This window comes from Mesoplodon mirus, assembly GCF_964341445.2.
Source record: "Mesoplodon mirus genome assembly, chromosome: 1".
In the NCBI taxonomy this organism is placed as follows: Eukaryota; Metazoa; Chordata; class Mammalia; order Artiodactyla; family Ziphiidae; genus Mesoplodon; species Mesoplodon mirus.
This window is the reverse complement of record NC_138976.1, coordinates 215,321,991-215,340,173: the sequence shown is the minus strand read 5'-3', so window position 1 is coordinate 215,340,173 and position 18,183 is coordinate 215,321,991. Positions and strand designations below refer to the sequence as shown.

The window sequence follows — 18,183 nt, the reverse complement described above, 5'->3', positions numbered from 1 at the left end:
TGAAATCAATAATAATAATAATAGGACTAGTGTTGGAGGGAGAGAGAGTGAGCCAGGTGTTAAAATGCTGATTAGGAAGAACAAAGAGCTATTTTGTTGTAGATACCCACAACAAGGTGAAATAGAAGATAATGAGTTTGTTGGTATGAGCTTTAGCAAACTTGGGGTTTGAGGAAAAAGGAAGGGATAATGGTATAAAAATGGCAAGGCGGAACAAGAAGGATATCTACCTCACTCTCAGGTCAAGTGATAAAAGAGGAAAGGACTATCTACCCTTAAAGAAGGCTACAGGAAAGAGGTATTCTCAAGGGACAGCCAATCTCAGAGAAAGAAGGTAAAGATTATGTTCAGACAAGAAGATGTGTATACAATGGATTTTGCTGATGACGAATGAAGAATTCCAGAAGATGGGGAATTCCCTGGAGGTCCAGTGGTTAGGATTCCACACTTCCACTGCACGGGTTCGATCCTTGGTCAGGGAACTGGAAATTGTGGAAGGGTGTGTGGGGTTGGAGAAGGGTGAGAGACAGAGTTAGGTTAGGGAGTATACAGAATCACAAGGGAATGAGAGTCAGGAGATGATAAATAACCTAGGAATCTTGAGATTCATTGGTGAGCAAGGAAAACAAAGTTACTGAGCATGATGGGATTAAGGCATGATGGTCTCTCTAAGACAAGTTGTTACGTTAAAGTTGCAAGAATTGGGGACGGTATCCTTGGAGCAAAGAGAGCGTTGTGAGACCCTTCTTCAGTTAAAGACCACTTTGGCCCCAGGAGCATGGGGATCTCTATAAGAAATAAAATGACTTTTAATATGTCCATGGGTAAATATTATATAGCTTCTTTTCTCTTTTGTTTTTGACAGAGTATTGAAGTATAATTGATGTTAATAAACTACAGTTCTAAAGTGTACAATTTAATAAGGGTTGTTGTAGTGTGACCATCACCAAAGTCAAGATAATGAACATATCCACAACCCCAGATATTTCCTCAGGTCCCTTTATAATCTCTCTCTCCAGTCCTCCCTCCCTTCATTCTTCAGGCAATCACTAATCTGCTTTCTGCCATTACAGATTAATTTTAAATTACAAGAATTTTATGTAAATGAAATAATACAGTATGCACTCTTATTTTGTGTGTCCTTTCACACAGCATAATTATCTTGAGATTCATCCATGTTGTTAGGTGTATCAGTAGTCCACAATATGTTTATATATTCACACGTTGATAGTTATGTGGGTGGTTTCCAGATTATAGTGATTACAAATATATCTGTTTTGAACATTCATGTACAAGTTTGTATGGACATATGCTCTCGTTTATTTTTGGTCAATACCCAGGAGTGTATAGGCTGACTCATATGGTAGATGTTTGTTTAACATTTTAAGAATCTGCCAAACTATTTTCCAAAATGAGTATATTATTTACATTCTCACTAGTAAAGTATGAGTGTTCTAGTTGCTCAGTATTGTTATTATTCTCTCTGATGATGTCTGCTTTTTATTGAGGGGTGTGTTTATGACATTACAGTTAATGTTATTATTGACGTAGTTTTAAGTGTATTCTCTTGCTAATTGTTTTCTCTTTGTCCCATATGTTATTTGTATCCCTTTTCTTCTTTTTCTCCCTTCTTTTGGATTAAGTTTATTACAACATTTTATCTCCCTTTGCTGGTTTATTAGCTGTTTTGTAACTTTATTCCTTGCTTTACTATTCATGGTGTAAACCTTTAACTTATGACAGTTTTTGTTCTAATGATGTTATATGATACAACTTCACTTATAGCATTATAGCCTTACAATTGAATATTTTCATTTCTCCCCTCCCAGCCTCTGGACTATTGTCAACTATTTATTTCTACATATGTGATAAACCCACAATTCTTTATTGTTACTTTTGATTTAACCAGATGATTGTTTAAATACATTTAAATAACAGGAAAAAGTCTTATTTATTTACCCAGACAGTTACAATTTCTAGTGGTCTTCATTATGTTGTGTAGATCCTTATTTCCATTTGGTACTATTTTCTTTCCACCTAAGGAATATTTAAGATTTCTTTAACATTTCTTGTAGTGTGCACCTGCTGTTAATGAATTATTTTAACTTTTGTATGTCTGAAAAACTCTTTTTTCTCCACTTTTGTTTTTGAAAGACATTTTTACTGGGTATAGAATTCTAAGCAACAGGTTTTTTTCTTTGAGTACTTAAAGACGTTGTTCACTTGTATTCTCATGCATTTTTTTCAACAAGAAATATTCTTCCATCTTTATATTTCTCCCTCTGTGCATATATAATCTTTTTTCTCTAGCTGCTTTTAAATTTTTCTTTCTCACTTGTTTTGAGAAACTTAACTACAATGTACTTTGGTATAGTTTTCTTGTTTCTGGGTTTCATTAAATTTCTTGGATGTATGGATCTATAGTTTTCATCAGATTTGAAAATGTTCTACCATTTTTTCATTTTATATATTTTCTGTTCCTTAAGAACCCCTGCTTTCATTCAAAGTCACCAATTACACATATAATAGGACACTTCAAGTTATCCCACAACTCACTGAAGCTTTAATTTTTGGTACTTTTTACTCTCTTTTTCATTTTGTACAGTATATCTTCCCATCCCTCAATCTTTTCTTCTGCAATGCTTAGGCTGTCATTGATTCCATCCAGTTTATTTTTCATCTCAAACATTATAGTTTTCATCCTTAGATGTCTGATTATTTTAAAAAAGCTTCCATGTTTCTACACTTAACATACTCAATCTTACCTGTAGCTCTTTGAACACATAAAATGTAGTCATTATAACTGTTTTTTTGTTTGTTTGTTTGTTTTGTTGTTTTTTTTGCGGTATGTGGGCCTCTCACTGTTGTGGCCTCTCCCGTTGCAGAGCACAGGCTCCGGATGCGCAGGCTCAGCGGCCATGGTTCACGGGCCCAGCCGCTCTGCGGCATGTGGGATCTTCCTGGACCGGGGCACGAACCCGTGTCCCCTGCATCGGCAGGCGGACTCTCAACCACTGTGCCACCAGGGAAGCCCTATAACTGTTTTAATGTCCTAAACTACTGATTCTATCATCTGCGTTGGTTTTGATTAGTTGATTTTTTTTTCTTTTTAGTTACGGGTCATGTTTTTCTGCCGTTTGCATTCTTGATAATTTTGATCAGGTACATTTGTGAATTTTGCCTTGATGGATGCTTAAAATTCTTATAAATATTCTTTAGCCTTGTTCTGGGATGCAGGTTCTTAGAAACAATTTTAGCCTTTGGGTCTTGCTTTTAAGCTGTGTTGACAGGACCAGTGAAGTGTTTATTTTAGAGCTATTTTTGTTGAACTACCAAGGCAAAGCCCTTTTGTGTATTCTACTTGATAACTCACTAATTATGAGGTTTTTCTAGTCTGTAAATTGGAGACAGGCACTATTTTATTTCTGTGTGAACTATATAGGTACTATTTTCTCTATTACTTTTGGATGGTTCTTTCCTGAACCTTTGGTAGTTCATTATCTCCACTCCCACACACACATATATGCACAGTGATTAGTACTCAGCCAAAGACTCAAGGGGGACCCTCAGCTGAACTCCAGAGTTCATTATGAAATGATAACTATGATAAGTCTAGTAATCATCTGTTCTCATACAAAGTTACAATATTATTTATTGTATTCCTTAATCATTTGACACTTAAAGAGTGGAAATGAGAACAATCAGGTGCAGATACTGCATTTCTGAAGTTAAGTGGGCACAGTTTGAATGCTAATAAGGTAGGTTAGAAGCTTGGGTTATCCCAGAAGTAGCTGATAAGCATACCTTATTGGATGGTGTCATTCACATATAATAATTCTGTGTTCCAAAAGACTTTCCCTAATGAAAAAAACAGAGGCTGTGTCTAGAACATTAGTAACTAACTGTCTAAATTTCCTAAGAGGTCATTACAGATTTTATAAAACCGTACTTTAGTTTAACTAGAAAAACAAAATGTATAATCCATAACACTTTAAATGAAGAACGTGTGGACGAAGAAGCCAAACTAATCGCAAGCTATTCTGAGTCCCAGAAGGGCAATCCCTGCTCTAGAAATTGATGCAGGAGTACTAAGAAGTACTGATTGTTCTAAGAACCAATCCTTACTTAGTTACATGGATGGGCTGTACGTTGTTCTTTTTTCTTTTAATTAAGTAATTTATTTATTTATTTATTTATTTATTTATTTATTTTTGGCTGGGTTGGGTCTTCATTGCTGCACACGGGCTTTCTCTAGTTGCAGCGAGCAGGGGCTCCTCTTTTTTGCAGTGCGCGGGCTTCTTACTGTGGCGGCTTCTCTTGAGGAGCAAGAGCTCTAGGTACACGGGCTCAGTAGTTGTGGCTCGTGGGCTCTACAGCGCAGGCTCAGTAGTTGTGGTGCATGGGCTTAGTTGCTCTGCGGCATGTGGGATCTTCCCAGACCAGGGTTCGAACCAATGTCCCCTGCATTGGCAGGCAGATTCTTAAGCACTGAGCCACCAGGGAAGTCCCCTTTTTTTTAAGTTCTTACTGAATTTTGTTACAATATTGCTTCTGTTTTTTTTGTTTTTTGGTTTTTTTTTGCGGTACGCGGGCCTCTCACTGTTGTGGCCTCTCCCGTTGCAGAGCACAGGCTCTGGACACGCAGGCTCAGCGGCCATGGCTCATGGGCCCAGCCACTCCACGGCATGTGGGATCTTCCCGGACCGGGGCACGAACCCGTGTCCCCTGCATCGCCAGGCGGACTCTCAGCCACTGCACCACCAGGGAAGCCCTATTGCTTCTGTATTATGTTTTGGTTTTTGGGCCGCGAGGCATGTGGGATCTTAGCTCCCTGACCAGGGATCAAACCCACATTCCCTGCATTGGAAGGTGAAGTCTTAACCACTGGACTACCAGGGATGACCCTGTATGTTGTTCTTTCTCATTATCAAGACAATTCAAAGAAAAGGTCTAAAAATGCACCCTCTCATCCTAAATAATTCATTTTATTGCACAAATGCCACTGACTTTATAGCTAATGATCAGACCTCAGAAATAGAAACACTATTCCAGAAAATGGTGAAAGATATTTTTATATTAATCTAACATTTTACTTGTGAAAAAGGATCTGGCAGGCAATGAAAGTCCTGTGTACTTTTTTAGGAAAAATTCTGTATCATTTTTCTCTATAATTTAAAGGATTTCTAAGGCTTTGTACACATGTAAATATAAAAAAATAAAATATAATATGCACTGTAATTTTTAGAAGCTATATTTTTTACTAAACATAGGATTACTCAGTAAAAATTTGCTCAATGAATCTGCCCTAAGAATGAATTTCTTTTTGGAGGGGTTTAAATGATACAAAATAATGACTTAGTATTGTAATAAAATTTCATCAATTTTATTAAAAGCAGATTCCATTTCTTCACATAGTTAAGTAAGTTTTGTGTTTTTTTAAAGCCCATTTTATTGTATTACTTCATAAGAGTAAGTTGGCTCAGTGAGGCTGTCACTGATAAAGACATGTACAAAGTTAGCACCAAACAGCTATAAATGCAGATAGCCACAATGACCTTTCCAATATGTACAAACTCCCTTTACACATACACACATATATTTACAGCTAATAAATAACATTTAAAGCCAAAGCATTGCTGATATATATAGTGAAGTCTGTAGAAGCCAGAGTTCCCAGGGGCATACACTAATTTGATTCATATTTTCTTAAGTTGATGCACCCTTGCTCAAAACCCAAATCCAGAGAAATAATGAATTAACAATAAAGGGTGATGCCAACAACATGTCGCACAACATTTTATTTTTAGAGAGAATTCATTCCAAGCTGGCTGATGTCAATCACAACATTCGTCCTATTTTGTACAGGCCAAACCATATTTCTCAGACGAAGGGCTTAAGTGCTGGCACCACTGGAACAATTTCTACTCCATTATGTTCCAATACATCTCTTGATCATTTACTTTCCAAGCCACGCTGAGAAATAATCATACATGTGGGGCTTCATACGTGAATATGTGTTCAGACACCCACACACATTCACAGTTTGGATTCCCAGCAATAGCCTCTGAGATATTTGACTTCTTTATCATTTTATAATAATATATAGAAAAGCATTCTGAAAATATGAGATCTAGTTTATAAATAATTGTTCACTCACTCTTGACTAGTTGTTAAAAACAACAACAACTCTCACGATATTCCATGTGATTATAACAATGGGGGATCCTTTTAACTGCCCACGATGGTTTTAAGCACTGCCTATGAATATATCCTGTAACTCTTCTATTTCTTTACTTAGTAAAAACAATCTTTGTCTAAAATTTGTAAGAGTTTGCATGACGCAAAATTTGACCTTGAGCACATATTTTCTTATCAAAATTAGGGAAGAAAGAGACATGCTCAAAGTCTGACTGAAGCATGGCTGAAATAAGCCTAAAATTAAATAGTAACCATTGTATATTAAAGGACTTCAAATCAATGAATATAATTTTGAAAATCTGATAATAAAATTATTGTTTCACTTTCTTTCTCTGTAGTTAAAATTATGTGTCAGCGGATGATAACAGGCTCATTTTAAACGCCTATCCAGGGAAATTTGTTAAAATATAATCTTGAGACAAAGCAAGAAAAGGAAGGGGAAAGACTAAGCAATAAACAGTAAAGCCTATTAAGATTTAATTGATCTCAATATTATATGTCTTTTAATTTGTAACTTATTTATGATGCAACCAACACAGGGAGTATTTAAAACGTTCGTGCTTTATCAACTCTATTCTCCATTCCTCTCTCCAAGTCACTAGTTCCTGGTTAACTCCTGGGCTACATCCCAATGGCAAGAGGAGAATAATTCCAAGAAAGCAGGTATTTTGACTGATAAGTAAATGGGTCCAACTCATGCCACAAAAAATCACTTTCTATATTTAGACTTGGAGAAAACTTTGAAAAGGTTATCAGTCTAGAAAATACAGGATTCCAATTAAAATGTGAGGTTCTAATCAATTTTAGGCTATGGCTAAACTTACTATATGAAGAGGTCTGATTATTTTACCATGAGCCCAAACAATTCTTATTTCTTTCTCAAAGGACAGAAGGCAGTGCTTTTCATATCTGCTGTTTTTAATGTTGAAAGATGTGCTATTTGGCCACTCTACTCATCAAATTGAATTAGCCACTTTTCAGTATTTGAGACTGTCTCCTAAAATAACTAACAAGGCTATAGAGCTGGGATTAATACTCAGGAAAATCCACCTTTAACCACCCAAAGCACTGGGCGTCTTTTGTAAAAGTTACTTCATTCTTCATAGAATTCATAGGCTGTTCTTTCTTCTGTAGATTTGCCCAGTTTCTGAGAGAAAACAGAGGAAGAATGGCAATTTATTACCTGCTTAGTGTTTTATAACCCTCCTCCCCTCCCCCCACTACCTTCATGGTGAAAAAGTAGTCAACTGGAAGTTCAGAACAAAGGTTGTGAGAATAAACTGAATCAGAGGAAGTGGCAGGCTCATAATAATAAAAGACACTCTAATATTTACTTAGCCATGTCCTGATAAGGAGTATCATTTTCAGAAGACTGAACCAAATGATTTCAAACTTTAGGAAGATTGCTTACTTCTAAAACTTGTTAAATAAAATACCTATTTTTTTCTTTTCTTGAGAGTTCTAAAGAGTTATATCAGAAAGAGAAGCTTTTATTTGATTGATTAATTTAGTCACAGAGGCGACAAACTGCAGACGGTTATTAGTCTGATTCATAATTACCTCCTAGATAAAGATCAGATGTAAAAAAAAAAAAAGCTCTCTAAATATCTGTTGTTCCAGTAGTCTTATAATCAAATGAGGAATGTATCATAACTATCTCAGATAAAGTCTTATAACTTATATAAATAATATGACCAATATGACCAGAAATTCTTTATAAACAGCTGGAGTTATTTCCTAATTTTTCGAGTTTTGTTTTTAAATTCACATTATATATTTAGAGTTGTGGATGATTTGGAGAGAATGTATGCAGAGGTGTGTTTGTGTATGCTTATAGGTAATGTAAAAGCAATGTATAAAACTTCATATAGGAGTTCCTTTCAAAGAGTTAAAGCAAGTGTGAAATTGCCTCAGATTTGTGATGAGGAAAAACAAAGCAATGAAGCTCTTAGTAGAAGTCTCCACTTAGACAAAAATTCAGTTATTCTCCCTGGCTCAATACCAGTAACTATTCTCCATTTCAAGTTTATCTTGAGTGCTCTTACATTAATGTTTTCAATCCAGATGGCTTCATCTTGTCACTCAAAGTACATATGTCATAATGCCATTATGTAAAAAAATAAAAGAATGTAAATATTACATGTGCATAGAGAAAGTCTGAAAGGATATAAATTAAAATGTTAATTGGGGGTTGTCCCTGGGTGATAGTTATAATGATTTTATTATCTTTTTGCCTATTTTTTCTAATCTATTCAAAATCCATAATTATCCATGGATAAACTATCTTATAAAATGGAAATTAAAAGTAATAGAGATATTCCACATTAGGGTCTTTAATATGCTTTTTTTGATTAGAAAATTCTTATTCTGTACTTTGGTCTATAAATGTAACCGGGAGAAGACAAACCGAAAGCAATTGGCTTTTCTATTTCCAGATGATGTTGTGACCAACATTTCCCATTGTTTCTTATGTCACTGGCTTCTATGATATGATCTAAGTTTTCCCTCTTTATATCTATAAGCCTTCGGCACTTGGCTTCTGGCAGGGGAATGAGTGGAGGAATGAAAGTGGCACACTTTGGGAATTCAGGAGGGGATGGGGAAGGTCACATGTTCAGTCTCTACTTAGTACTGACACTCTGGCATGATTCAGCTGACAGCTGCCATGTGGATTAGCCTTAAAGGTCAGGTAGAAAAGAGCCAGGCAGTTGTTTTGAGATGGAAAAGAGAACCATCTCCTAAACTCTAAGTCCACTAGCTTTCTGTTTTTGGGGGTTTTGAGATGGATGCTTGGTGGCTGCCCCCTTTGGCTTTCTGTCCTGGAATCTGCTGGCACTTGAAGAATCAAGGACTCGGGCTGCAGCTGATGTTTTGCTCCCCTGGGTACATCCTGGGAGGAGCTGCACCCACAGCCGCAATCACGGCTTCTAACTTGTGTTGTATTCACTGCACACAGGGTCTGTAAATGGGGCAGTACAGGAAAAAGCAGAAGTGAAGATTTTGTGGTAGTTCAAGATGTAAAATAAAATCTAAAAAGTGCACCTGGGGTGAAGGTCAGAGCTGACAGAAAGAACAGAAAGAAAAAGAAAATAGAGGAAGTATGCCAAACGCAAATGCACTGGTCTAATGTGTATGCAGGAGGCCTGAGAAAGGCCACCTGAAGGCTCTGATCACAAGTCTCAGTCCAAGCCTTTAGTTCAGGGGTGAAGGGTAATGCATGAAGCAACATCCTTCAGAGAGCAAGTTCAAGATACCCAGAGAGCCCATGATGCTCACCAGCCAGACTTTCTATTCAGAGACTTGTCATGGCATTTCACAAATATCACAGGTGACTTTCCTTTCTGCAGATGAGACATTTTCTCCCTGGAACAGAAGATCACCCTGTGGAAGAAAATGGACGTGAACACACCATATTGGAACAATAAAAATGACTGTTCAAAAATAAGTGGTTCAGGGCTTCCCTGGTGGCACCGTGGTTGAGAGTCCGCCTGCCGATGCAGGGGACACGGGTTCGTGCCCCGGTCCGGGAAGATCCCACATGCCGCGGAGCGGCTGGGCCCGTGAGCCGTGGCCGCTGAGCCTGCATGTCCGGAGCCTGTGCTCCGCAACGGGAGAGGCCACAACAGTGAGAGGCCCGCGTACCAAAAAAATTTTAAAAAATAAAACATAAATGGTTCAGTCAGTGCTGTTTGACTCCTACATAATTGTTCTGATTGTTTTGATATTTCCAATAATTACCTGTTTATATTCAGGCCATTCAGGTCAGCAACACATCCAAATCAGAGGGTTATCTGAGGGCTTAACCCACTGTCTGGCAGTAAAGCTAGTTCATCAGTACATACAGGCACACAGACAGCCTGGAGCAGGCTTAAAATCACAAGATTTTCACCAAAAAATGATACAAGATCAATTTTACCACTTCTTAGTGTCTGCATTAGGGAATTCACAAACTAGCCTTCAACTGGCCCTGCTGGGAAAACAAATACTCTGTATAGCCTCTCCATTCACAACCTCTTTTCCCCCTCTTTGGTTATAAAAGAAAATGACAAAAGAGAAATACATTATCAACCTTTATTTATTTATTCATTCATTCATTCATTGGTCATGCCTCGTGGCTTACGGGATCTTAGTTCCCCAGCCAGGGATTGAACCCAGGCCCTCCACAGTGAAAGCACTGAGTCTTAACCACTGGACCACCAGAGAATTCCTTATCAATCCTAATTTAAAGAGTCATTTTATTTACAATAATAGTATACTACAGTTTGCAAAATCCCTGTACATTTAGTATAAAACTTTTAAATCTTACGGGGCCCTCTATGCAATTCATTTTATCTATGTGGAGTGGGGTTGGGAAGAGAGGATGAGATTATCTTGGAATCTTGTCCTTCTTGAAGAGGTTAGTTTTAATCTTTGAGTGTCCAAGTGGCATCTCTGAGGTCCTCTGCATAACTGTTTTGTGCTTGCAAGAATCAGTGCTAAATGAGAAGCTGAGATTCTTGACTTCTAATCTCAACTCTCACTCAATGACTGTGGCAATTCAGAGTCATGAAATGCAGAGATACCATTACTTCCCTAGTATGACAATAAAATAACACTCCTAAAAAATGATAGGTGTAATTATCTAGGTAATGTAGTTTTAAAGACAAAGCTTACTAAAGTTTCACCTGAACATTGGAGGCTCCATAAATACTATTTCTAGGTAATAGCATTAGAGTGAATGAAAATGAATGGAGAGGGGCGGAGTCAAGATGGCGTACTACGAGGACGTGGAATTCACGTCTCCTCACAACTAGGGCACCTACCAGGCACCGGTGGGACATGTAAGGGGATGGGAGGAATCCCCAGCGACCAGGTAGGACACGGAGAATGGGGGGAGTCAAGGGGGATGAGAAGCAGAGGCGGGATGGGACTGGCGCCCCTGAGGGGTGGCTGGGGGAGGGGAAGGGATCCCACGCTGGAAGGGGGAAATGGGGGGACCACGGGGGGGGGGCAGAGGATCAAAAGGGAGCGTGGCCAGGTTTCCCCTGCCCACTTGGACCCCGAGGAACCGGCTGAGATCCCGGGCCTGATCCGCTACCCACCAAGGCCCCCTCCAGCCATGCCGGCCCTGAGGGAGTGGGAGGGTGAGAAGGGGGAGCAAAAGCAAAGGCGGCTGGCGGAGGGCAGGAGTTCCTACACTGGCGGACCCACCCACGATTAGGGGTCCAGTGGGGTGGGGGAGACCCTGGGGGAGACGGTGTTCGTGGGACGGGAAGGAACGGAAGGGAACGTAGCCAGTGCTTTCCCTGTCCACTTAGGCACGGGGAAGCCTGCTGGGCTTGCGGGCCTAATCCTCTGCCCTTGGAGCCTCCCTCCTGCCGCCAGAACCCGAGCCCCACCCCTACACCCCCAACCAGGGCCCCACCTCTACACTCCGAGACCCCCTCCAACGCACTCAGCCTAAACCCCACCCACACACGCTCACTCAGGGCCTTACCTCCAAACTCCAGAACCCCACACTCCAGAGGCCCTCCTTCCAACGTGCTGCCTCTCCCTTTCTGCACACATCCTAGGCAGAGGCCCCGCCCCACGCTTGAACATCACCCAGCCTAGGTCCTGCCCCACGCTCAAGCGTCAGTCCCCCACCCGCCTAGGTACCACCCTACCCCAAACCCCGCCCCTGCCTAAGTTCCACACCCTGCCTAAATTCCACCCACATAGCCAAGGCTTTTTTTTTTTCTGTGTGGTTTTATTTTACCTTGTTGCAGTTGTTTCAATTATAGTTTTATTTTCCTAATATATTTTTTATCTTTCTAATTTTATTTTGTTTTTATCCTTTGATATGGTACTGCTCCTTTTTTTCTTTCTGATTTCTTTTTCTTTTTTTAACCACGCCACAAAGCTTGTGAGATCTTGGTTCCCAGGCTGGAGGTCAGGCCCGAGCTCCTATGCTGGGAGCTTCAAGTCCAAACCGCTGGACTAACAGAGAACCTCAGACCCCAGGGAATATTGATTGGACTGAGGCCTCCCGGATGTCCTCATCTCAGCAACAAGATCCGGCTCTATCCAACTGCCTTCAAACTCCAGTGCTGGACGTCTCAGACCAAACAACCAGTAAGACAGGAATACAGCACCACCCAACAAAAAGATTAAAAAAATTTAAAAAAAGAAATGACAAAAAAATGTTACAAAGGAGCAAGGTAAAAGCCTATAAGACCAAATAAATGAAGATGAAATAGGCAATCTACCTGAAAAAGACTTCAGAGTAATGATAGTAAAGATGATCCAAAATCTTGGAAACAGAATGGAAAAAATACAAGAAACATTTAACAAGGATCTAGAAGAACTAAAGAGCAAAGAGTGATGAACCACACAATTACTGAAATTAAAAATACTCTAGAAGGAATCAATAGCAGAATAACTGACACAGAAGAATGGATAAGTGAGCTGAAGATAAAATGGTGGAAATAACTGCCAGAGAGCAGAATAAAGAAAAAACAATGAAAAGAATTGAGGACAGTCTCAGAGACCTCTGGGACAACATTAAATGCACCAACATTTGAATTATAGGGGTCCCAGAAGAAGAAGAGAAAAAGAAAGGGGCTGAGAAAATATTTGAAGAGATTATACTTGAAAACTTCCCTAACATGGGAAAGGAAATAGTCAATCAAGTCCAGGAAGCACAGAGAGTACCATACAGAATAAACCCAAAGAGAAACACACCGAGACACATATTAATGAAACCATCAAAAATTAAATACACAGAAAAAATATTAAAAGCAGCAAGGGTTAGTGTTAGCATACAAGGCAATCCACATAGGGTTAACAGCTGATTTTTCAGCAGAAACTCTGCAAACCAGAAGGGAGTGGCAGGACATATTTAAAGTGATGAAAGGGAAAAACCTACAACCGAGATTACTCTATCCAGCAAAGATATTATTCAGATTTGATGGAGAAATTAAAACCTTTACAGACAAGCACAAGTTAAGAGAATTCAGCACCACCAAACCAGCTTTACGACAAATGCTAAAGGAACTTCTCTAGGCAGGAAACAGAAGAGAAGGAAAAGACCTACAAAAACAAACCCAAAACAATTAAGAAAATGTTAATAGGAACATACATATCGATAATTACCTTACACATAAATGGATTAAATGTTCCAACTAACAGACAAAGATTGGCTGAATGGATACAAAAACAAAACCCATATACATACTGTCTACAAGACACCCACTTCAGACGTAGGAACACATACAGACTGAAAGTGAGAGGGTGGAAAAAGATATTCCATGCAAATGGAAATCAAAAGAAAGCTGGAGTAGCAATTCTCATATCAGACAAAATAGACTTTATAACAAAGACTATTACTAGAGACAAAGAAGTACACTACATAATGATCAAGGGATTAATCCAAGAAGAAGATATAACAATTATAAATATTTATGCACCCAACATAGGAGCACCTTAATACATAAGACAAATGCTAAAAACCATGAAAGGAGAAATCAACAGTAACATAATAATAGTAGGGGACTTTTAACACCTCACTTTCACCGATGGGCAGATCATCCAAAATGAAAATAAATAAGGAAACACAAGATTTAAATGATACATTAAGCAATATATTCTTAATTGATATCTATAGGACATTCCATCCAAAAACAACAGAATACACTTTCTTCTCAAGTGCTCATGGAACATTCTCCAAGATAGACCATATTTTGGGTCAAAAATCAAGCCTTGGTAAATTTAAGAAAATTGAAACCGTATCAAGTACCTTTTCTGACAACAACGCTATGAGACTAGATATCAATTACAGGAAAAAAACTAAAAATTACAAACACATGGAGGCTAAACAATATGCTACTAAATAACCAAGAGATCACTGAAGAAATCAAACAGGAAATTAAAAAATACCTAGAAACAAATGACAGTGAAAACAAGATGACCCAAAACCAATGGGATGCAGCAAAAGCAGTTCTAAGAGGGAAGTTTATAGCAATACAATCCTAGCTCAAGAAATAAGAAACATCTCAAATAAACAACCTAACCTTACACCTAAAGCAATTAGAGAAAGAAGAACAAAAATCCCCAAGGTTAGCAGAAGGAAAGAAATCATAAAGATCAGATCAGAAATAGATGAAAAAGAAATGAAGGCAACACTAGCAAAGATCAATAAAACTAAAAGCCATTTCTTTGAGAAGATAAAGTTGTTAAACCATTAGCCAGACTTATCAACAAAAAAAGGGAGAAGACTCAAACCAACAGAATTAGAAATGAAAAGGGAGAAGTAACAACTGACACTGCAGAAATACAAAAGATCATGAGAGATTACTACAAGCAACGATACGCCAATAAAATGGACAACCAGAAAGAAATGGACAATTTCTTAGAAAAGCACAACCCTCCAAGACTGAACCAGGAAGAAATAGAAAATATAAACAGACCAATCACAAACACTGAAATTGAAACTGTGATTAAAAATCTGCCAACAATCAAAACCCCAGGACCAGATGGCTTCACAGGTGAATTCTATCAAACATTTAGAGAAGAGCTAACACCTATCCTTCTCAAACTCTTCCAAAATATAGCAGAGGGAGGAACACTCCCAAACTCATTCTACGAGGCCACCATCACCCTGATACCAAAACCAGACAAGGATGTCAGAAAAAAAGAAAACTACAGGCCAATATCACTGATGAGCATAGATGCAAAAATCCACAGCAAAATACTAGCAAACAGAACCCAACAGCACATTAAAAGGATCATACATCATGATCAAGTGGGGTTTATCCCAGGAATACAAGGATTCTTCAATATATGCCTATCAATCAATGTGATACACCATATTAACAAGTTGAAGAATAAAAACCACATCATCAACTCAATAGATGCAGAAAAAGCTTTTGACAAAATTCAACACCCATTTATGATAAAAACCCTCCAGAAAGTAGGTTTAAAGGGAACTTACCTCAACATAATAAAGGCTATATATGACAAACCACAGCCAACATCATTCTCAATGGTGAAAAACTGAAACCATTTCCTCTAAGATCAGGAACAAGACAAGGTTGCCCACTCTCACCACTATTATTCAACCTAGTTTTGGAAGTTTTAGCCACAGCAATCAGAGAAGAAAAAGAAATAAAAGGAATCTAAATCAGAAAAGAAGATGTGAAACTGTCACTGTTTGCAGATGACATGATACTATACATAGAGCATTCTAAAGATGCTACCAGAGTACTACTAGAGCTAATCAATGAATTTGTAGAGTAGCAGGATACAAAATTAATGCACAGAAATCTCTTGTATTCCTACACACTAATGATGAAAAATCTGAAAGAGAAATTAAGGAAACACTCCCATTTACCATTGCAACAAATAGAATAAAATACCTAGGAATAAACCTGCCTAAGGAGACAAATGACCTGTCTGCAGAAAACTATAAGACACTGATGAAAGAAATTAAAGATGATACAAAGAGATGGAGAGATATACCATGTTCTTGGATTGGAAGAATCAACATTATGAAAATGACTCTACTACCCAAAGCAATCTACAGATTCAATGCAATGCCTATCAAATTGCCAGTGACGTTTTTCACAGAACTAGAACAAGAAATTTTACAATTTGTATGGAAACACAAAAGACCCTGAATAGCCAAAGCAATTGTGAGAAAGAAAAACAGAGCTGGAGGAATCAGGCTCCCTGACTTCAGACTATACTAGAAAGCTATAGTAATCAAGACAGTATGGTACTGGCACAAAAACAGAAATATAGATCAATGGAACAGGATAGAAAGCCCAGAGATAAACCCACGCACAAATGGTCACCTTATCTTTGATAAAGGAGGCAAGAGTATACAATGGAGGAAAGACTACCTCTTCAATAAGTGGTGCTGGGAAAACTGGACAGCTACATGTAAAAGAATGAAATCAGAACACTCCCTAACACCGTACACAAAAATAAACTCAAAATAGATTAGAGACCTAAATGTAAGGCCAGACACTATAGAACTCTTAGAGGAAAAGAAAACATAGGCAGAACACTCCATGACATAAATCACAGCAAGATCCTTTTTGACCCACCTCCTAGAGAAATGGAAATAAAAACAAAAATAAACAATTGTGACCTAATGAAACTTAAAAACTTTTGCACAGCAAAGGAAACTGTAAACAAGACCAAAAGACAACCATCAGAATGGGATATATTTGCAAACGAAACAACTGACAAAGGATTAATCTCCAAAATGTACAAGCAGCTCATGCAGCTCAATGTCAAATAAACAAACAACCCAATCCAAAAGTGGGCAGGAGACCTAAATAGACATTTCTCCAAAGAAGATATACAGATTGCCAACAATCTCATGAAAAGATGCTCAACATCACTAATCATTAGATAAATGCAAATCAAAACTACAGTGAGGTTCACCTCACACCGGTCAGAATTGCCATCATCAAAAAATCTACAAACAGTAAATGCTGGAGAGGGTGTGGAGAAAAGGAAACCCTCTTGCACTGTTGGTGGGAACGTAAGTTGATACAGCCACTATGGAGAACAGTACGGAGTTTCCTTAAAAAACTAAAAATAGAAGTACTATATGACCCAGCAGGTCCACTACTGGGCATATACCCTGAGAAAATCATAACTCAAAAAGAGTCATGTAGGGCTTCCCTGGTGGTGCAGTGGTTGAGAGTCTGCCTGCTGATGCAGGGGACACGGGTTCGTGCCCTGGTCCGGGAGGATCCCACATGCCGCGGAGCGGCTAGGCCCGTGAGCCATGGCTGCTGAGCCTGTGCGTCTGGAGCCTGTGCTCCACAACGGGAGAGGCCACAACAGTGAGAGGCCTGCGTATCACAAAAAAAAAAAAAAAAAAGAGTCATGTACCACAATGTTCATTGCAGCACTATTTACAATAGCCAGGACATGAAAGCAACCTAAGTGTCCATCAACAGATGAATGGATAAAGAAGATGTGGCACATATATACAATGGAATATTACCTAGCCATAAAAGGAAACGAAATTGAGTTATTTTAGTGAGGTGGATGGACCTAGAGTCTGTCATACAGAGTGAAGTAAGTCAGAAAGAGAAAAACAAATACCGTATGCTAACACATATATATGGAATCTAAAAAAAAAAGAAAAAAAATGGTTCTGAAGAGCCTAGGGGCAGGACAGGAATAAATACACAGACGCAGAGAATGGACTTGAGGACACGCGGAGGGGGAAGGGTAAGTTGGGAGGAAGTGAGAGAGTAACATTAACATATATACACTACCAAATGTGAAATAGCTAGTGGGAAGCAGCCGCATAGCACAGGGAGATCAGCTCGGTGCTTTGCGACCACCTAGAGGGGTAGGATAAGGAGGGTGGGAGGGAGACACAAGAGGGAGGGTATATGGGGATATATGTATGCATATAGCTGATTCACTTAGTTATACAGAAGAAACTAACACAACATTGTAAAGCAATTATACTCCAATAAAGATGTTAAAGGAAAAAAGAAGAAAAAAAAACATGTGAGCTACCTTTGTAGGCTAGAGATTAAAGCAAAATAACCATTTAAAAAATGAATGGAGAAAAATAAATTTAATTACTTTTTTTGAGTCTCTCCTGCCTTTACTCTGATCTTCTCAATAGCAAAGCCGGGGCTGCTCCACCAGTTGGACCAGCTGAAGTATGAATCGCTGATCCATTTGAGTTTCAACATTAGCAATTCTCCAATATCCACCTCAGTGTAAATTAGAAAGGAGTATGTTTTATTTGTGGAAACTTCAGGCCTGAATAAAAAATCAACATATTTGGTTAGTTCTGGAAAGTAGGGTTTGTTTGTTTGTTTTTTCCTTTTTCTTCCTCCTAAAATATAAATAGCTTTACTGTTCGGGGAATATTTTTCAAATGCAAAAAATGTCCAACAAAATACGCAAGATGCATGTCAATGGCATTTAGTGTATTTTAAACGATACCTACACTAATGTGGACCTTTAATGTAGTCCAACTTTTAT

The 18,183-nt window shown here is 38.5% G+C and overlaps 1 protein-coding gene across 2 annotated transcripts in view; it reads right to left on the bottom strand.

Annotated features, from left to right (window-relative positions):
• Positions 1-5,780: 5,780 nt before the first annotated feature.
• LPL (lipoprotein lipase) overlaps positions 5,781-18,183 on the bottom strand; it is a gene marked incomplete at its 3' end in the record, with an annotated part of 29,785 nt that continues 17,382 nt past the window's right edge. Inside the window, exons 8-10 of one of the 2 annotated variants that reach the window (XM_082629226.1) lie at positions 17,776-17,958; positions 9,475-9,579; positions 5,781-7,345 (exon numbers count right to left, since the gene is read on the bottom strand). In XM_082629226.1, coding sequence (XP_082485352.1) covers position 7,345; positions 9,475-9,579; positions 17,776-17,958 — 289 coding nt within the window. Of the gene's footprint in view, positions 7,346-9,470; positions 9,580-17,775; positions 17,959-18,183 lie in introns of those variants that run through there. The other variant, XM_082629225.1, reaches the window with a different exon arrangement.